General features: G+C 39.6%; 1 protein-coding gene and 1 pseudogene across 7 annotated transcripts in view; one reads left to right on the top strand and one right to left on the bottom strand.

The window, feature by feature from the left end:
- Positions 1–1,924: 1,924 nt before the first annotated feature.
- Positions 1,925–22,269, bottom strand: part of MAP7 (microtubule associated protein 7) — a 208,590-nt gene continuing 188,245 nt past the window's right edge. For all 7 annotated transcript variants that reach the window (XM_054491636.2, XM_054491635.2, XM_054491632.2 and 4 more), the window contains 8 exons: positions 19,622–19,838; positions 18,179–18,350; positions 17,871–17,972; positions 17,142–17,192; positions 16,981–17,038; positions 13,894–13,996; positions 4,807–5,030; positions 1,925–3,193 (listed from right to left, as the gene is read on the bottom strand). In XM_054491636.2, the coding sequence (XP_054347611.1) occupies positions 3,183–3,193; positions 4,807–5,030; positions 13,894–13,996; positions 16,981–17,038; positions 17,142–17,192; positions 17,871–17,972; positions 18,179–18,350; positions 19,622–19,838 (938 nt within the window). In that variant the 3' untranslated portion in view covers positions 1,925–3,182. The remainder of the gene's footprint in view (positions 3,194–4,806; positions 5,031–13,893; positions 13,997–16,980; positions 17,039–17,141; positions 17,193–17,870; positions 17,973–18,178; positions 18,351–19,621; positions 19,839–22,269) is intronic.
- On the top strand, positions 21,051–21,595 carry LOC129038520 (large ribosomal subunit protein P1-like; annotated as a pseudogene).

The following is a 22,269-nucleotide window of genomic DNA, read 5'->3' on the forward strand; positions in this document are numbered from 1 at the left end:
GATCACATGCTGGTCCTTTTCTCTCCCACTTCTTGCAAGGCCTTCAGACCTCCTCCCCAAAACTAAGGAGGTGCTAAAGGATGTGAGAAAATGACAATCCAGAACATTTCTGAGTGGGCTTAGGTGTTCACTGAGTAAAAACAGGATTTTGGGGGAGGGAGTATAGGCAAAATGATGTTTCTTAGATGTTAGCTTATTTTTAAAAATTGTTTTTTGTAACCTGATCCAATAGCTATTCCATCATGCTTTTTTTTTTCTTTTGACAGTAGAGATGGGGGGCGGGGGGGAGGGTCTTGCTATGCTGCCCAAGCTGGACTTGAACTGCTGGCCTTGAGTGATCCTCCTGCCTTGGCCTCTCAAAGTGCTCGGATTACAGTGTAAGCCACTGAACCCAGCCCCATCATGCCTTTAAGTGTTCAATGCACAGAATAGATGGAGGCCAATAGCCCATTTCAATCAGATTTTAAAAAAAGTAATGCAAAAGATGGGAGAATTTATTGTCGACTGTTACTTATTATGCAATAATTTACTTTAAAATACTTTAAATATAAACTGTGTAATGCATGTGTTCTGTGTAATTTAACTTCAATTCTTGTTCTGAGGGTAAGTTAGTATTTGAAGCACCTCAATCAGGTGGCTAGGCAGATGCTTTAAACACTTATCTAAATATACGCCAGAGTGTTCATCAGCATAAGGGATATTAGTAATTTTTCACTGGTGAATGCAGCCTGAAAAGTAGGTGGTTGTCTAGACTTTTAGAGGCAAAATGCATGAAATGAGGTGTAAGAATCTGGCAGATCCTGCAAAATAATGACTTTCTATAGTACCTCAGATCTAGAGATCTCCTTGCCCCTGTACCTTCCCCTTCTAGCACTCCACACGTTTATGACTGTGGCCTGATCCAACCAAGCAATTAGGTTTCTTAATTCTGCTTCCAGAATATCACTGCTTCTGCTTCACTGTGAACTTTTTAGTCAAGGTGTTTGTGGGGTTACTTAGGAGCAGAGAAGGAACTTCTCCAAGCTTTCCAGAAGCCCTGCTTGCTAATAAACTTGTCATATAAGTTAACTGTTTTAGATTTGCTTTTACTGTAACACACCACGAGGTGGTGCGGTTATGTAGGAGGACACATATAGTCTTACTTTCCTGTAATAGCTAGAGGTACCACCAAACAGACCTGCGATTGGTGACTAAATTGGCCTAGATAGTTTGCAGTGGTGTAGAAAGGAAACTAAAAGCCCATTCACTCTCATTTTATACTGAGGGCCATATTTGATTCCTGAGTGCTCCCCTTAATGTAGTGTGAATACTAAAGACCTCCTTAAGGTCTGCAAGTAAATACAGATTTTTCAAGTGCTGGCCAAAAAGCAATCCAGCCATTGTAAAGGTCAGGGTCATTCTCTGGCTGCACTGCTCTTTAACACAATATAATTAAGAATTTTGCACCACTTCTAATTAAAACTTGATTACTTAGAAGGCCTTCCGTTTGCTAATGATCACTAAAGTTTAAAAACACACATGAAAAAGAAAAACAGCCAAAATATACCTACTGCTCTAAATTTTAAATAAGGCTATCCTATATGCTTAATCAACAGGAGGCTGGGAAAATGTCACTGAGTTAAATGAAGGACAATCTGAAGACTCAAGAATCAATCTGAGTGAAGTTATAACATATGAGAAACCTAAAAGTAAAACTATGTCAAACATTTTATTTGGTGTTTCATGCTATGTTGATTTAAACAAATTAAACAAGTTTGTTGAACAGATTTCTTTTCTAATATAATGACTATGTGTACATGGACAACTGGAAACAGGGAAAACCCCCAAATTAATGTTTTCACAAATTACAAGCCGTTACTAAAGACCATATGCCTGGATTAAAAAAAATAGTCCAATAGATGTAGTCTCTCATTCAACCTAGCAGTTCAACCAACTTCTCTTTTAATAAAAGCTGCACATTACAGTGGTATAAATTTTTTTAAACACTCCACATAAAAACATGTGCACCCTCTCCTTCTACATTTAATCATTAGTAGTCTCTAAAATGGTAAAATAAAACTGAATTTATATTAGCAAATGAAAGTGCAAGTTTGTACAGCTAGGCTCAGCAGCGAAAGTGAAGAATAAGAATGAAAGGTGAAAAGCTGACAGATGCCACGCAGAGCAAGGACTTCCATGAAGGTCCGTGTCCTGTGTGCCAAACACAGTCAACATTCCATCATTTTCTCATTGCTCTTAAACGAGCAAAACCAAATTCTTTTTCTATTTAAAGAAATATTAAATCTTTATTTTCCCCAACATAATTTGTGATCAGGTAAGGCAAAGATAAGTCCACCATCACTGGGGACAGCAGCAACATACAGACTTCAGAAATAGCCCTGAATCATCAGTAGTAACATTCTATCGTGGTAACATCAGAAGGAATGCAGCTAACAAATTAAATTTGTAATGTTGTCACATTATTCTAATTTATTTGATTAGTTTATCTGGAAAAACTTTATAAATACATTATGTAAGAGGGCAGTAAATTATTTTCTTGCTTTGAAAAAATAATGTTTTTTCACATTTTAAAACATTTTAGTCTGCTTTTGCAAAAGGAGTTGCAAGAAAAATGTGACAGCTGGGTTTGCAGAATGTCCATGTACAAGTTGTATTTATAAGAACCTGGTAATCTGCCTATAATTTGCTTCTACAAATAGAGCTCTTTGCAATAATATTTAAACAAACAGGCTTAAACTCTTCTCCTATTCATTCTACTTGTAGAGCAAAGAGGTACTTATTTTTCAAGTATTATAAAAGGTAAAATTTTTTTTTTGCCAATTTTACATGTTAAGCTTTTAAGACCAAAAAAATCATGCCTAGTCAGCCCATTTCTTTTATAACCAAATTCTCTTGTCTTTTAAAGAATGCAGAAAAATATTGATTGCTAAGAAGGAGCACACTGGAAAAAGCCATTTTAAAGTATTGAAGAATGAGACATATTTCTTTTTTCCTATTAATGAAAATTATTAGAAAAGCTATCCAGTCTGTTGTCTTTAGCTAGTTTTAATAAATCTTTTCAAAATGATGGTCAAGAACTCTAGAAAACGGGTGGAGGGGATGCTCCTTTATAGCAGGAAAGGAATTCCATTAATTGTAGAAATTCTCATTAAATTTCAGCTTTGGTTCTTCAGAAGAAACACTCATATAACTTCTACATGAAGAGACAGAAAAAGAACAGATTAATATGACATTTATCTAAAATCTTATTTCAAGAATACCATAGTAATACCTTAAATTTCTAAAACTTACTATACTGTTATGTACACTTACATAAGAATAGGCAATTTTGTTAGGATTCACAGTCTTATATTTAAGTGAATTCTGTTACTCATAGGAAACATATGTTCTTTTCTTTACATCAGCTTAGGCCACAGCCTTCATTTTTCCAAGTGGCATACACAGATTGTACTTTTCTCCGTTAGGGGTTTAAACATTCATTTCTCTTGTATCCTCAGTATCCGATGCTTAGGGTTCTAAACATATGTTGGAGGTTAAATAAATGTTGATAAATCATCTGGAAGTTCTTTCCCTCCCTGTAAATCTGTAACATGAGTAGGAAGCTGCACTGGGCATGTTTCCATCAACATACCATTAGTCGGATTGTTCCCCAAGGCTTAAGTATCAGAAAGTCAGACAGGGGAGGGCCCTTACAACCTCCCTTCAAATCCTAGAAAAGTGGAGTTCACTAAAGTGAGGTTCCACTTCCAAGGTCAGTACACTAGAGGAGAAAAGAAGAGTAGCTTCATTTGGATGGGTGGTTCACATTGTAATAAATCTCATTAAAAGTTGATTCATTACAGATTCACTGATTGAATCTAGAAGGCAAAACAATTTGCCCACAAATAATTCTGTATTGTCTCCATTTAGTTATCCTGAATTTGGTCAGTTATTTTCGTAGAAATATAAAGAGATGCTGGTCAATACATGACAGTCATCTTCAGGGAAGAGAAGTCAACAAAATTGAAACAGGTTTGAAGAGACAGGGAGCACAGATTATCCTGCTAATTCCTGAGACTGATGGGATTGCGCTGCTGAGCTGCTATGACCATTGAGTTAGTAATATTTGATATTACTCCTTCTTTCTTTGGGTCCTGATTGTTCTTTTTGCACAAAGACTTCAGGTCAAGTGTGGGTCAAAGAGACATTGTTTAAGAAAGTCACAGGCAGTTTCAACAGCAACAAAATCATTTAACAAGTAAAGATCCTTAGACTCAGTGTGAGTACTGGTTTCATCACCTAAATCGTAACTATCCATCATGTCACATTTTAAAAGGACAATAATTTATTACCCAGGTTGCCAAACCCAAATAAGAGAAAAATGGTGGGAGAACATGATGGCAGTCTTCAAATTATGAAGACCTGAGAAAGATGGAAAAAACTCAGATCTTTCTCTAGTGGGCAGCACTAGGCCGGATGGTCTATAATTATGGGGAGGCAGCCCTGTCTTTCTACAAAGCATATTCTGAGCATGCATGATGTCAGGTAATGGGTGCTGCTCTGTGCAGAGAGGCTTACAGACACCCACTGGGTGCTGCGGACTGGACTTCTGCACTGACTGAGAGAATAGGAGAGGCCTTAGAAGTTGTCCGATCCAACTCAAGATTCAACTTCTATGAGCCAGGCACAATCTCTTCCACTGTGGCTTACTTGGTCCTTTGAAGAACAAAGTGTTACCACAATCATACTGTAGAAGGCAGCAGTTTGTGTCCTCCCGGGTGTCAGATATTTCTGATGACTACAGAAGGAAGCTGGAGGCAAGCTTACCTGCAGTCTGTTGTGTCTGAACACCATCTACCTGAGGCAGGGGCCCAAGTGTCCCTTCATCATCAAAGGCCAAAATTGGATTCAAAGGAATTTCTGGGCTCTCACTGTTGGTGACATCTAATCTGGATGATTTAGATCCAATGGGTAAGTTTATAATTTCTTCAAAATTTTCATTCTGAACAGATACACCATTTTCATTTGGTTGTTTTTCTAAATCGGGAGTGCTAAGGAATTTGAAAAGTAAAAATAGAAATAAGTTAGTCTTAAAACTGGAAAACACATTATTAGGAAAACCAAAATGTTTTATAATGAATAATTGTATAAATCTACAATTAAAAAAATCAGACTGACGAGTCACATCATTACTAACAAAAATAATAAATTGTGGTGTATTTGTACCTTAAATTCTTATTTTAAAAAATCTAGGTCAGGCACAGTGGCTCATGCCTGTAATCCTAGCACTTTGGGAGGCCAAGATGGGAGGACTGCTCAAGGCCAGGAGTTCAAGACTAGCCTGGTAAACATAGCAAGACCCCCGTCTCTACAAAAGAAAAAAATTAGCTATGTGTGGTGGCACGCACCAGTAGTCCTAGCTACTCTGGCGGTTGAGGTGGGAGGATCACTTGAGCTCAGGAGTTTGAGGCTTCAGTGAGCTATGATGGCGCCACTGCATTCCAGCCTGGGCTATGGAGTAAGACCCTGTCTCTAAACAACAACAAAAATTTTAAATCTGTTATTTTGTTACGAAAATTATCAAATAGAACAATTTATCAATTACAACAGATCATCATTAATAGAAATAAATCATCAGCAGCAGCAGTTCTACACATTTAATGATTTCTGCTGCAGGCATTTTTATATTCGTCTGATAAAGAGTAACACTTATGAGGACCTTTGCCTCAAAGATGAGGGGATTATAATTTGGAGGGGGGAGTAAATGATTTGCACAAAGTCACACAACTACTGAGAGATAGTTGAGGCTAAATGCACGATCTCTTGATCTCTGGTCCTGTGTTTTTCTCATTAAGTCATTTCATACACTTTCTACATATTCCAGCCTCCTAAAGCCCTTGCATAATTTCATATGTAAATTTTTGAAGACCAATCTTCTTATCTTTGCCCCTTAAATCTGCCTCTGACCTCATCTTGATCCTTATGAATTCATGCTTAATATCTTGGATTTATTTTTGAGATATACTTAATTGGCCCCAAATACTTAATCTTCTATGGTTTGTCTTAGATTGTCACTCTCTCCAACTAAATTGGCAGCCCCTTATGTTATATGCTTATTATTATGCTTTACAATGTAGCCAAATAATGCCTATGCATCAAATGAGTGCTAAACTAATTTTACCATCATTTTATTTCATTGCAGCATATACATATGTGTGCAAGCTTCATAACTTGTTCAATGCTCAACAAATTAACTGTAGTCTCAGTAATACCAACTGCTTAAACATTGTTAGCAGGTCAGTTTGTCTTCTCAAATTGTAAAACAATGCTAATGTAAATCCCACCTTTCCATTGCTTTTTAAGACTTTGCTTTTTTTGCCCGATTGAATAAATAGTTTACTTTCTTTTTCCTCTTTTGAGAAGGGTCTCACTCTGTTGCCCAGGCTGGAGTGCAGTGTGGTGCAGTCTCAGCTCACTCCAACTTCTGCCTCCTGGGTTAAAGTGGTTCTTGAGTCTCAGCCTCCCGAATAGCTGGGACTACAGGGGCAAGCCACCATGCCTAGCTAATTTTTGTATTTTTAGTAGAGACAGGGTTTCTTTGTGTTGGCCAGGATGGTCTCGAACTCCTGGCCTCAAGTGATCTGCCCCCATCAGCCTCCCAAAGTGCTGGGATTACAGCCATGAGCCACCGTGCCCAGTCAAAATAGTTTACTTTCTCTACTGAGTAAGAAGTATTGACTTTGGAACACATTCTAAAGCATTTCTGATTTGAATATTTGTGTATTTTTAAAATTATTAAACCTTCTTTTTTTATGGAAAACATGAAGATGCCTGTCCTAAGTGTCTCACAAGGCATTTCAGAATACACTGAAAATATTATTTGTAAAATAATCTAAAATATTATACAGAAATATTATACAGTATGATGATGCTTTTCTGCTATTTTACCAAGAAGGGAAGGGGATGCCATTAGGCATTATAAGTCTCCACAAGAGCACAGTCACACACATGCACATGCACCCCCCCCCCCAAGTCACATGTGCACACACATGCCTAACACCTACTGTTCTAAGTGCCTGGGTTGCCACACCCATCTTCCTGTTCTTGCCTAACACCAACAGCCTTTCTGTAACTAGGGAAACAATTTTGGTTCTTAATCCAGAGAGAATTTAAGTAGAAGTCCTGGTAAAGGATAAAGAACAGGAGCGTATCTCCAGAACCCCCTTTCCTTGGCAACCTTAACCTGTCACCTTCCAGGCCTGCATGTACTAACAAGTCATAATGGCAACGGCTAACCCCAGACTTGAGCCAGTATCAGATTTCATTTCCCCTCCACCTGCCCATTCTAATTGCTGGCAATCAGAGGGATAATTGTGCCATATGCATTGGATGACAAGTCATTAAATGTTCAGGGGACATCAGGACTGGTAGAAACTATAAAACTGAAACTGAAGTACTGGGGTTAAGGATTATGGATCCGTGTGTCCACTCAGGATAAGAGCACCAGCTTCTGAATTCCCTGACTTCAGTTACCTTCTGAAGTTTGAAGACTGATGTAAGACTTTTGAAGACCGCACGCTTTGCTCCAGTCCAAAATGTGTACAGAGAGGGGTTGGGACCTTGGCAAGAATCTGCAGTCCACACAGCTTATGGAAGCCAGAACCTTATTTTCTCTTGATATTTATTAATTATGTTAAAACAAGTAACTTTTAAATTAAAAGGGATACATCTCTTTCTGTGTGAACAATAGGGGCCTGGGAATGTTACTTTTCCTTCAGGCCAAACTAAGAGCAATGATGAACTCAAGATTTGGAGGGAAAATGAATGGGTCAAACACCAAAATTACCAAAAACTCCTTATTTAAAAAAAAGACGAACATTCTATGAAAACACAGCTCCCCTACGGCTATGAACAAACATGAAATGTCTTCTGGAGTATTAGGAGGGTAAGGCAGTAGCTGTATAGACAGCAGAGCTTCTTAGCCTCTGGACTAGAGATTCTCAGCTCGGGGTAGAAGAACATCTCAGAATGACCTGAGAAACTGCAGATAACTTCCTCTGTTCCATTCTGACATTCATCCCTGTCCTCCCCGACTTGTACTCATATGGATCTGTATCCTTTGTTTCCTATTCCAAAGCAAGTTTCCTATCCATGAACAAATATTTTCCTCAATTCTTGTGGAGCATCCCTCCACAAGTACTCTCTCTTAAGAACCAAACATGGCTTTTGAGTAAGATTGATCTGCTCAAGGGCATATATAATATTCATATCTTTCATAAAGATATATTTCAAGTATTTTATAAACTTCATATATCCTACATAGGAAAATGTAAATATTCATTTATTTAAAATGTAAAATATTCATTTATTTAAATAGCCCCTTGAGAACAACAGGGAAAATCATGAAATGAGTGACTGCAGTCTGTAAAAGCAGTGGGTTTAGAAAACTGTCAGCTGAGCTATCCTTAAAAGACAGTGATCGGTCAATGGAGGTTAAGACATCTTGGGATCACTGCAAACTGTTCCTTGGTGATACTGACTCCCTGTGTTTGATGGTTAAAAAAAAAAAAAAAAAAAAAAGCCAATAAAATGCTAGGCAGGAGAAGATGGGATACCAGGAACAAACCAAAAGCATTATTCTACATCACACTGCAGCTACACCTAGTGTACTGTGTGTTTTCTGGACGCCGCATTCATTTTAGGAGGATAAAGATGATATGTAACATTTGTATAGTACAACATAGTTTTCAGAACTCCTTCACAGACACCATTTCACTGAACCTCCCAATACTTTGTGTGGAAAGTATCTCCATGTCCAGATGAGAAAACTAAGGCTTAATTAAGTAGGTTAACCCCACAGTTGCTGAACTTCTCAAAGGTAAAACTAGGGATCCAGCCAGGAACTTTTGGTTCTGAAGCTCTTTTTCCTCAAACCCATATTCACACTGAAGAATCTCTAAAGAAATATGAATAAAATATTCAAACAGCTGAAGAAGAAGTCTTTTAGAGATAAGGTAAATGTGTCAGTTATTGATTTACTGCCTCTCAGCTCCAAATTCACCCATCATTCCTGTTCTGTGAAACTGGATCTGGGCCTGTTAAATAATTATCCTTTGCCACTGCTGGAGAGACACTGCAGCAGAGTTTTGCTTCCTGGCTGGCATGTGCTTGCTCAGCAGGCTTCGTTAGCATACATGTGCTTTTCCCAGTGCCTGGCTCCTGCAGTGCACAGTGGCCAGCAGCCTCCCCCCCAGCACCCCACTGGGGCAGATTCATGGTAGAGTGCTTCTGGGGAGACAGTGAACAGCTTTCCTAGGCACTCTAGAGGGTGGATCTCCGGCAAGTTCTGCTGGCAAGAAACCATAGCAACTTCTCTGGCATCCAATGAGTAACAGTTATATCCTCTCTAACAAGGTCTGGGTTACAGACCTGCGGGGTAAGGGATCTTTCTTCTTGGGTGCGACACTAGGGTATGTGACTGCTCCTTGTATCTGCTATTCGTATTTTTTTTTTTTTTTAGCAGAATCCCACTCTGTTGCCCAGGGTGGAATGCAGTGGCATGATCACGGCTCACTGCAGCCTCGACCTCCCAAGCTCAAGCCATCCTCCCACTTCAGCCTCCTGAGTAGATGGGACTATAGGCGTACACCACTGTGCCTGGCTAATTTTTTGTATTTTTAGTAGAGATGGGGTTTTGCCATGTTACTCAGGCTGGTCTCCAACTCTGGGCTCAAGTGATCCACCTGCCTCAGCCTCTCAAAGGGCTGGTATCACAGATGTGAGCCACCGCATCAGGGCCCTATATTCTTTAGAATTATCTTTCTTTTTTCCTTTTTTTTCCTATCATTCCTACAAGTTCTCTTTATTTCTTATAAGCCAAACCAAAATCACAGTTACTCCATCCTACTTACTCCAATCCTAATGATAGTTATTCTTTCAATTTTCTCTGGTTTAAATCTATGTTTTTTTCCTTCTGATTAGACCCCAACTGATATAGTAAACATACTAGGAGTATTCAGCTTATAAAATAAGAGTAGACAGGGAATAGAAATAAAACCCATACAACTATGAAGGGTATGGAAACTACAAACAATGACATTCTCTAAAACCTAGTTTATGATAACTGTGGGTCCTAACTTTGAAACTGCAAAGAGCAGCTATAAGAGAAGTAAAAGTACTACTTTATGCCCTTCTTTTCTTGTACTTGTTGCTATAAGAGGTAATACAAGGCAAAAATACAGATTGTTTCAAGATCGATCTGGATGAATTCAAGGATGACAAATTTAAAAATAAGGCAAGCAGAATTTCTTAGGCTACATATCACAAACTGTGTGTCATATAATGGGGACCAAACTTAACATCACATTAAACATTCCCTACAGGTCAGTGTCATTCAGAAATGTACTGTTTCTCAAACTGGGGTCCTGTTCTTTACATGATTTTTAAAAATTTATGTTTTCACCCAGGTAACTTAAAAAAATAATATACAGTCTGATCATCTGTCCGACCGATTATCACAAAGCTGAGTTTTGCTACATAATTTCAGTGCTCCATTTTCAGGTGTATTTCAAAGTATACTGATATCAGGTAGCACCAGCTTATTTGACAAGGGCTAATGACACGAACCAGCTGAACTGCTAAATATGCTAGTGCCATGTAAAAGCCAAGTATCATCATGGCACTCTGTATTAAAAAGAGGTTAGGGGTTTTAAAGCAGTTCAAACAGAGAGAAGCAGTGAGTGAAATGAATCATGGTTATCCCTAATGCAAAAGGGATCAATCAGTACCATATGTAGATTACCCACTTAATTTCAGAAAAACATCATTCTTCACAACAATTTCACTCTTCTTGATTTTACAGCTTTATTTATCTTTTTGAGACAGGGTCTTGCTCTGTCACTCAGGTTGGAGTGCAGTGTTCTGATCAAGGCTCACTGCAGCTTTGACCTCCTGGGCTCTAGCGATCTTCCCACCTCAGCCCCCCAAGTAGCTGGGACTACAGTCGTGAACCACCATGCCTAGCTAATTTTTGTATTTTTTTAGAGAAGGGGTTTCACCATGTTCCTCAGGCTAGTCTTAAACTCCTGAACTCAAGTGATCTGCCCACCTTGGCCTCCCAGAGTGCTGGAACTACAGGCGTGAGCCACCATGCCCGGCCGGTATTTAGCATTTGAGGGGCAAAAGCATTTAGGTGGCTACTGCAAACATCCAGGGACTTGGTCAGTGGGGGTGCCCTAGAAATGGAAATCAAGGGATAGAAGGGTAACATTGTAGGGGAAGGTTGAAAGTGGTTTTATTATTTATGTAAATTTGTGATTTGCTGTTTTGGCTTTATAAATGAACAAGGGCTATAGAAATTTTAAACCTAAAATTATATTTGTAAAAATAATACAGGTAACTCTGGGAATCTAATATATATATATATCTACTATATATAAAAATATGTATCTACTATATATATAAAATATATATATTTACTATATATAAAAATAAAATTTCTTTATATAAATTCCTTTAAATTCCTATAAATATATATAAATTTCCTTTAAAGGAAATATATACCTACTACATATATAAATAAATTTCCCTTATATAAATTCCTTTAAATTCCTATAAATATATATTTCCTCTAAAGGAAATATATGTATAGTAATATACATATATTTCCTTTAGAGGAAATATATATATGTAGATATATATATGAATATATATAGCAGATATATATATGTGTGTGTATATATATATATATATATTTCCTTTAAAGGAGAGACACTGGAATAGATGGCCAATGGATTTCATATTAGGCTTATTCTTATATTCTGATGTTTATGTGTGATGCTCATCTGGACCTGCCTGTATTGTCAGATGAAAGTAGAAAAAGGCTATGCTTATGTTTCTTCTAATGGTTTGACAGGGATTATCTTACATATATGACAAAGGATAATTTATTTGTTGGGTAAAGATGGATGACACCAGTAAGTTCATTTTGGTTTCATTATAAATTGTTGCTTTTCTGTGTGTGGAAAAGGCTAAAATATAACAGAATTTTATTATCTGTATCAAATATAGTAAAATTATTTTTCAGGTTCTTATATAATGATTAATTGCTTGGTGATATTACTACTGAAGAGAGTCAAATTATGCATAAATTAACTTTACAGATCAGATAACATAATCAGTGGCTTAAGAAGCTATGGTAGGCTGGGTGTGATGGCTCATGCCTGTAATCCCAGCACTTTGGGAGGCCAAGACGGGTGGATCACTTGAGGTCAGGAGATCAAGACCAGCCTGGCCAATATGATGAAACCTATCTCTACTAAAAATACAAAAATTAGCTGGGTGTGTCTCGTTGAACCCAGGAGGTGGAGGTTGCAGTGAGCCAAGATAACACCACTGCATCCAGCCTGGGCAACAGAGTGAGAGTCTGTCACAAAAATAAATAAATAAAAGAAACTATGGTAGGCATTGTCTGTTCCCCATAATAATGGGATTCTCTCTGTGGTATCTTTTACTCTTTTTCTTTTAAAAAAGAAATCTCTGAAGTCAATAAATTGAACATAATAAGTTTTAGGGAATGAATTAAAAAAATCTAAAACTAAGAAAAAAATATCATTTAATATATCATTTAATATATATCTTAGTTAATTATGACAATAAAGTTATTCAACATAATTGGAAATGAATTATTAAGATCTCTCAGGGTATTCTCTTTGGTATTATAGTAGGCAAAAAATAAATAAAAATTCCATGGTCTCAGAAAGATATCAACACAACAGTAGGGTGACTTACCTTTTAACTGCTGCCCATTACATTATAAAATGTTATCTAGTGTCTGTGTTGCTGTACTTATTTTGGCCAAAAGCCAAGAAACAATTATGCATTTTTAGATTAAGAAAATAATTTTAGGACCTTTAGTTGTCTATTGGTAGCAAAGACTGGCATTAAAGACAGGAAGACTCATACATTAACTAGATTTCCCAAATTTAAAAAGTCATAGCTAAATTTTTTTGAACATTATTAAAAATATTTCTGCAAGTTCTCTATGATTGGATTTTTAGGCACAGGCTATGATTACCCTTATTTTTCATTTTTGAAAATGTTCATATGATGCTGTTGATGTAATTACAAGGAAAGAGAAAGGCAATCTTTCTGAAATCCAGACTCTTTTCTAGGCTGTTGTTAGCAACTGTCTGGTTCTTCAATAAGAAGCCCTGTTATTAGTAATATAAGAAATACTGACATCTACATGACTTTTATACGGAACAAACATGTAAGTCACTGTAATATTACGCATGGCTAAAATGCAATTGTTATATACCATTAAAGAATGTGGATATGGTCCAGATCAGGCTAAATATACACAAAGAAAACTAACAGATTATTACTTGTTTTTTGTTTTATTTTTTGAGACAGGGGTCTCACTCTGTCACCCAGGCTGGACTGCAGTGGCAGGAGTTTGGCTCACTGCATCCTTGACCTCCTGGGCTCATGCAATCTTCCTACCTCAGCCTCCCAAGGTGGGACTACAAGCACACACTATCACATCTGGCTAGTTTTTCTATTTTTTTGTAGAGATAGTGCTTTGCTATGTTGCCCCAGGCTGGCCTAGAACTCTTAGCCTTAAGTAATCCTCCCTCCTCAGCCTCCCAAAGTGTTGGGATTACAGGAGTGAGCCCTGCACTTGGCCACTTGTAATATTCTTGGAACAGTCACACTAAATCCTCACCATCACATTTAATGACTCAAGAAAAAAGATATTTCCACTTTCTTGGAGTACAGAATTACTAGCTCAACCAAAAATCAATGAAGGCCCCCCAAAATAATAAATCCAAATGTTAAGACCTTGAAATTCTGGTGGAGCTGGTGGGTAAAAACAGTAATGTTTGACTTTAATGAATGTCAGTGAAAACTCACCTCTCCACTGTCACTTTTGACTGGTGTGAGATAACCACATGTGGGCTGCCAACTGGCTTTCCATTTCCTGGAGCGTTTGTTGTACATGGAAGTGCAGACACCTCTGGGCATAGCAAAGGAGACAGAACAAAGGGTTACTAATATTCCTTTCTTAGACCTAATCTCCAAGAGCCAGAATGCCTTGATTTATGTGCTGGCTCTGCTACTTACCAGTTGTGAGACCTTGGGCACATCATCTAAACTCTCTGTACCTTAGTTTCCTCATTAGTAATAGTACCTACTTCATAGATTGTTAGAATTAAATGTATTAATATTAATACATGTAAAGGACTTAGTGCCTGGCACGTTGGAAGAGCTAAATATTATTATTTTTCCTTGCACTAAAGTTACAGAAAGTATATAATATTGAAACCAAAGCAACTGATAAAGATAGCAGTAAGCTGACTTGATCAAGCTGACACTGAATATCTTTACAAAGGATTCAGAGCAAATCACCATGGAACACCATAAGTATTAAAAATATTTTTGAAAACTCAGTTTAGTCCTATGCACACTTAGAATGATAAGGATTTCACGAATGGAAGGCAGTGTACTGCCAACTCATTATTCAAAGCTCACTGTTGCAGCCCACTTTAAGCTAACAATATTAATGACTGCCTCTAAAATACAAGACAGGGTTACTTACAAACCTTTATATAGGCTGGAGTTTCAGATGTATCTGTGGTAGATTATGGTTTCAGCTTGATGTGAGAGAATAACTGAAAGAATTCTTACCCCTCACCCCCTTGCCTCCTGCTTTTTTTTGAGACAGGGTCTCATTCTGTCACCCAGGCTGCAGTGCAGTGGTGTGATCATGGCTCACTACAGCCTTGACCTCCTGGGCTTAGGCAATCCTCCTGCTTCAGCCTCCCAAATAGCTGGAACCACAAGTGCATGCCAACATGCCCAGCTAATTTAAAAAAATTTATTTGTAGAGACAGGGTCTTGCTATGTTGCCCAATCTTGAACTCCTGAGCTCAAGTGATCCTCCTGCCTCAGCCTCCCAAAGCGTTGGGATTATAGGCATGAGCTACCTCACCTGGCCTGAAATAATTCCAAGACAGTGTTATTTTACAACCTGGCACAAATCCAATAAAGCTGCCAGAGGTACAAGAGATTTGATAACTAAGGCAGAAAGGTAAGTGATAATTTCAAATCTGCCCAAATTTGCAAAGCTGGTGACAGCCAGCCCCTGAGAAAACATCTGATAGGTCTGTAAACTCGCCTGCCTATTTACCCACCTTAGAATTCTCTTTGCAGCACTGGTAACACCAGTCAGCCCTCAATCAGATGTGGGACTGGGAGAAGGGGAATATTTGTTAGGCACAGCTAATCCTCAAGCCTCCTTTTAGCAGTTTTAGCTCAAATCAAATTTACATGAGTGTTGATAAACACAGCTATGCCAATCAGCAAGTTTCACCTTCCCTCTTGCCTTTGTTCATCATTCTTGGATTGATTTATAAAGAATACTGAAAGAACAGATAAGGAAAGGGCAGGAAGAGGGAAAATGAAAACAAACCAACAAGGAGACTGGCCAGGCACAAACTACAGCATTAGCTTCTCAAATAATCCTGAGTTGGTGCAATTTACAGCCTAAATTGATCACTCTGACAACTCACTGGGTACTATTCTTGAAGACAGTATGCTAAACATGCAATGGAGTTATAATATACAACCATTAGGACTATTCTCCAAACATATACATACATACATTAGGGCATCTTTAATAAAAAGAGCATGAAAACTCCACTATAAAGGAATTATGACATACAGAAACCAAAATAGCTTCTATTGAAATAAAACCAAGTCCCAAAATACCAATAATAATTTACATTTGAAAACCCTTAATGTTTATAGGCAATGTTCTGTCACATAAACCATTGGATTTGATCTTTGAGCAAAAGGTATTCCAGCCTTTGCTTTTGTTTGTAAACAGAAAAAGAAAACTGCAGTACTTCTGGTGTTTTCTTTTCATATTGATATCACACATGAGGAAAGAGGAAGACAATGATGAGCTATTTACTAACCACCTGCATGTACAATCATGAAGACCACGAGGGATCACTGAAGGAGCAGAATCAGGAGCTGGGGGACCTGGGCCCCAGCTGCGTGAGCCTGGCCTGTCATTGGACCTGAGTGCCCCTGTGGGTAGAGGGACCTTGCCTATTTGTTCACACTGAATCCCAGCCCTATAACATGGCCTGGGACATAGAAGAGCTTCAAAAATGCTTGTTGACTCGAAGACAAAGCAAACCACTTCATAAGGCAGCAGTAGAAATTATGTATGAAAGATGTACCTGATACAAAAAGGGCACTTAATATTAATTTAATCTGAGTACTAAGGTTAATTTCACTTTTATTTTAAATACATTTGACTTATAATCTCCAAAAAAAAATCAATAATCTCTTTCCAAAGCCGATGGCATGTAAGTAACTCTAACGAAATTTTAAGGTCACTGTACATTATATGCATGGAAATATCACTCTGGACCCCAAGAATATGTACAACTATTATTTGTCAATTAAAAAATAAGAATTTCAACAAATTTTTAACTTTATTTTGAAGTCAGATCTAAGAGAAATAACATTTAAATCATTTTTCTGAGAACTTCCTATAATACAAGTTGTCAAATGTGTAAATGTAAAGTCCTTTCTTAAGAGGCAATATAAATATATACTACTTGAGCAGACAGCATGTGATAAATGAAATTTAGTTTTATAAACTCAAAAGAAATTCTTCTAAAAGTATGTGTATGTATACACATATATGTATAAGTATATATACATATATGCATAAACACGTATAACATAAGATGATTTAAAATATCAAGCGACCCATTACAGTATAAACAAATGTGAAAAGTAACTGGCAGAAATACTAGACAGTTTTACATAAGAGGAAGGACTCGATGACAGACCCCTAAGCTTCTGTGAGTCTGTAAGTACTGGATCTTTTTTCCCTCCATCAATTCCTGAATATCTTCACCCCTGGAGAGTCAATTTAAACATTTTATATATAAATTGGTTTGAGTTCATTGACAGAAATACCTGTTCCTCCAGTGAGAGCTCCCTTGGCTATATCACCGTTTCTCTGATCACTGGTTTTCTACGAAGAAGAACAAAAGAGGACTTTTAAAAATTAGAGTTACAAGTGAAAATGAAAAAGATAAAAGCATACAAAAGTAGTTAGAAAACGGCCATGTCAATACCTTATCTGTAGCTTCTGTTCTCCTGGTTCTTTTCATAATCTCCTCAAGTCGCTATAGGAAAGGAAGAATTGAGCAAGAAGATCAGACACAGAAAAAAAGCCAGCCTGGCACATTTAACTGATGAAATAAATAGATTATGTAAAATGGTCTGTTATTTTGGAAAAATATAATATGCACTTTTTTTTTTTTTTTTGAGATGGAGTCTTGCCCTGTCACGCAGGCTGGAGTGCCGTGTGGCAAGCTCTCAGTTCACTGCAGCCTCCGCCTCCTGGGAGCAAGCGATTCTGCTGCCTCAGTCTCCCAAGTAGCTGGGATCACAGGCGCCTGCCACCACGCCCAGCTAATTTTCACATTTTTAGTAAAGACAGGGTTTCACCATGTTGGCTAGGCTGGTCTCGAACTCCTGACTTCGGTGATCCACCTGCCGTGGCCTCCCAAAGTGCTGGGATTACAGGCATGAGCCACCCGGCCCGGCCGTGCTGCTTTGTCTTAATTGGAGTTATTCAAGAAAGTTGGAACTGCCTTAAGCTACATGAAGTGGAAGTTAAGTGTTTTTTGGTGAGGGCTAAAACACTGAGAGAGATTTCTTTGCAGGAGATTGTTATCACTGAGGGGGCTACTAGTTTATGTGGCAAGGGTAGAACACGCGTTTTCTGACGGCCAGGGCTAGTCTCTGAGTCTTAGAGGTGCAAGTTCGCGTCCCGGGCCTCTGTACTAAGACGCAGCTACCTTCTTTCTCTCCAGGCGCTCCTGCTCTTCTCTCTGGAAATGCTTCTCTCGTTCCTGCCGGACCCTCTCTGCTTCTTCACGAACGCGAGCTTCTTCTTCTTTCTGAAAACAGAAGGTCGGCGTCTGCCTCTGACAAACAGGCGGGCTGCCCGGGTCTCCCAGGGGGTGCCCAGAGGTGAGGGCGAGGTGGCAGATGGAGAAGGTGTGGAAAGCGGGAGCACTGGCAGTCCAGTCCGCACCCTCCTCTGCTGGGCTGGGGCGTCTCCCTGCAGGACTGGGGCCGGGGCCAGGGTGGGGTGCGGCCGCACCTGCCTCTGGGCGCGCTCTGCCTCCTCCCGCTCGCGCAGCGCCTGCTCCTCCGCCTGCCGCTGCAGCTGCTCCTCCTTCTCCCGGGCCTGCTCGGCTTCCAGCCTGCGCGACTCCTCCTCACGGCGAGTCCTCTCTTCAGCCAACCGTTGAGCCAATTCCTCTCTCTTTTGTCTGGAAAAAGACAAAAAAAAAAAAAAAAACCCAAAGACACTTGAGGAGAAATCTTTGAAGAGAGGCCTGCGTCGGTGGTTCTGTAGGGCGGTTCCTTTAGGCGTCCAGTAGAAAAATCCCCACTGGATGTCTTCACCACCGCTAAGGGACAAAACGCGAAGCCACTCTTAGTCTTCCTCCCCCCTTGCTAGCTGCATTGCCGTCCGTGCTAAACAGAAGCAACGTGTAACCACCAATATCTTGGGGAGAGCTGGCTTTTTGGAAGGAATTTAACTATTTTTAAAGGCTCTGACTTGTTTAATTCAAATAATGTGACTTCTTAGTGATGAATTTGAAGCACCCCAGCCAAAGGAAATCTTTGTAAATAAATAAGGGTCATAGTGTTCTGTCACAGGACAGGAGGAAGACAGCCATGTAAGCTCCCTGTTGGAGCCAAGGACAGGGCATGGCCAAGATGGCCGCCCAGCGAGTGCATGAGATCCTTCCCCAGGGTACAGTTGTGTTCGTTTGAAGAACAATTATATTGACATTCGTCTTATTAGGCCCAGAAGATGACCAATTAAACAAACTGTCTCTGGCATACTGCCTGGTAGGCAATCATGGGGCATGTCAAGATCCCACCTGACTACCCTCCAAGAGTTTTATCTGGAAAGGAGAAAACATGAACCCTTATTATGCAGCCTTAATATGATAATTACAAAGATAAAACGGAAACCTGGAGATTGCAGATGTGTTAAGTAAAAAAGCAGACTGTACAATTGTACCTCTGCTGTGGTTATAATTATGTAAATATGTATATGTATGTATATATACACACACACTCCCATACTGTTGAGAGACTAGAAAGGACCACCCAAAATGTACACTATAACTGAAAATTTATATGATTATGGATTTTTTTTTTTCTTTAAAGCTTTCTCCATCAATGTTGTTGCGCTGTCATTAAAATAATAAAATGTGGCTGGGCATGGTGGCTCATGTCTGTAATCTCAACACTTTGGGAGGTTCAGGTGGGAGGATCCCTTGAGCCCAAGAGTTTGAAACCAGCCTGGGCAATATAGTGAGACCCCATTTCTATTTAAAAAAAAAAGAAGAAGATGTGATTTAAAAAACAAACTGCTTAGTAGTCATAGCAAAATTAGGTAAGAGTAATCCTGAAAGAACTAATCCATTCACTTTCATCAGTATTATCACCTCCTCCCTCTCAGAGGGGTGATGAGTTAATCCAAGTATCACTGACACCATGGTGTGGAGCAATGTCTCCCCTTTACCTTTCAAGCTCTTCCTGCTCCCTCCTCTCTCTTTCTTCCTTTTCTCTCTGCTCTCGGGCCAGCCGCCTCTTCTCAGCTAGCAGCCTTGTGGCCTCCTCTGGGTCGGTGGTGCCTGCAGAAGTCTTAGGAGAAGCACTGGCAGTCATAGTGGATGACGGTGCTGAGACCATGGCTGGGGTGGGGACCGAGGCTGGAGCTGGGGCCGTGGCTGGAGCAGCTGCACAAATAGGTACAAGGAGAAAACCAGTTGGAAACAAAATCCAAAGAACAAAACCAAAACTAGCATTCCCCACATCCAAGGCCTAGAATTTACCATTACGAAAGGGAATGTTTATTACTGTGTGTTCTCACGGTTTCACTGTGTTCTATCTGTAACCAAGCAACAGATAAAAAAATCAGTATGTGTAAGTAAGACATCCAACAAAGCTGACACTCTGTCACCAAGTCTTATTTTTATGCCAGTTAAATCAGTTAATAACATATATTGAATGTGTACAGAGCCTCATGTTAGGGTCTGTGGGGAGTTATATACCGAGCAAAAAGAAGATGAGATCATCCATTTGTTTTTTATTGCATTTGAAAATTCCTACTCTTCGGTAACCATTCATTACTAGAGCAGCATCCTCAGCATCCATGCCACGAGTCCAGATTCAGCCTGGGAAGATGATACCCTATGAAGAGGACCCTTTTGTCTCCCCAGAGCTGTCTCTAGGTCTGAGATGGGAGGAGCTCAGGGCCTTTTTGGGAGCTGGTGCTCATTCTGCTTATATATCCCAGGCTGCCAAGATGCAAGATGGGAGCAGAAGTTCTCTGGCCTTACTCGGATTTAGGAGGATGACCTAGAGAGCTGGTGCCCCAGAAGCCCCACACAGATGCTCACAATTCTGCACCACAGTGAGCAAGGCACCAGCAAGTGCAAGCTCTGGCCCCTGGCTGCTCCAGCCCCTCCTTTTGAGAGTCACATTTCTACTTCTGCTCCCACAGACTTTTCTCGGCCATCATGATGCTCTCTAGCCTTCTTTCCTTCCTTTTTCCATGGAAACAAATACTGGACTCCTCCTTTTTCTAACATTTTCACCTGTTTTGAATCATCTCTTCTTTCTTTGCCCCACCCTCTATCTTCAAATTAAGTCTTTTGAATGAAGACAATTCTCAACTAGAAATATTGAATTTGCAGCTCCAGGTGGTTTTAAATTTCTAAATAGCATCTGGTTAGCCTGGCAGAGATGAGAACCAGTGGGCCTTCTGGAAAAAAATTCTGACTTCTATCAAGCACACAGGCTACACTAGGGGTCCTTAAACTCCAGTATGCACAGGAATAGCATTGCCAGATTTAACTGGCCACCATGTGTTCTATCTGGCAACCATGTTTAGGAATCAACTGACAAGCTTAGTATCTTTCAGAGTCCTCATATCTACCACTACATACTCTGACTCAGTAAGTCTGAGGTAAAGCCAAGGGTCTGTATGTCAAAACATTATAGATGTGGTGGTTTAAAAATATTTCCAGTTTTCCTCAGCTGCTGCCAAGCTGTACTCAGTCCCTCTGAGGAATGTAGGGACACATTGAAGTGGGACCCTCACGTCATCTGGCAACTAGCACCTTGCCTGGCAGTGCCAGCCCCACACTTGCTCGCACCATGGCCTCTGTTTCTGAGCTCACCTGCATTCTGCATAAGGCTCAGCCCTCATTCTGCACAAGGGTGAGGTGACCATCAAGGAGGATACGATCAATGCCCTCATTAAAGTAACTGGTGTAAATGTTGAACCTTTTTGGACTGGCTTGTTTGCAAAAGCCTTGGCCAATGTTGACATGGGGAGCCTCATCTGCAATGGAGGAGCTCGTGGACCTGCAACAGCAGAAGGTCCTGCCCCCTCCACCAATGCTGTTCCAGCTGAGGAGAAGAAATAGAAGCAAAGAAAAGAGAGTCTGAGGAGTCCGAGGTGGATATGGGCTTTGGTCTTTTTGACTAAACCTCTTTTGTAACAAGTTCAATAAAAAGCTGAACTCTTAAAAAAATTCTTTGAAAACTCTCTCTTCAAAAGGTGGAGACTATGTTTCTCCTTGAGTGTGAATTCCACCTAGTGACTTGCTTCTACTTAACAGAATGTGGCAGAAACATTGGTGTGCGACTTCTGAGACTGGGTCATAAAAGACATTGTACATTCCTCCTCATTCTCTCTTCCAGGTCACTCACTCCGGCAGAAGCCAGCAGAGCAAGCAGATAGATGAGGACATTCAGCAATAATATGGAGCGGTCCATGTGTGGAGAAGCTTGAGGCCACCTGCCCCCAGCCTTGTGTGTAAGCCACCTTTCAGCTCTGGTTGAGTCTTGAGATGACTGCAGCTCTAGTGGACAGCTTGACTGCAATCTCATGAGTGGTCCTGAGCAGGGACCACCCAGCTGTGCGGCTGCCAAATTCCTGACCCAAGAATCCATGTGAAATGATAAATGTTTGTTGTTGTTTTATGCTGCTAATTCATTATGCAGCAATAGATAATGAATACAATAGGTGATTTTGATGCAGGTGCTCTGAACACATTTTGTGAAATGGACTCAGCCAATAAAAGCACTGAGAACCTACACCTGAATTCACGTGTTTGTGGCTCTAACAATAGGCTTTTGGATGTATGATTTGAGATTTAC

This window comes from Pongo pygmaeus, chromosome 5 (genome assembly GCF_028885625.2).
Source record: "Pongo pygmaeus isolate AG05252 chromosome 5, NHGRI_mPonPyg2-v2.0_pri, whole genome shotgun sequence".
Classification (NCBI taxonomy): domain Eukaryota; kingdom Metazoa; phylum Chordata; class Mammalia; order Primates; family Hominidae; genus Pongo; species Pongo pygmaeus.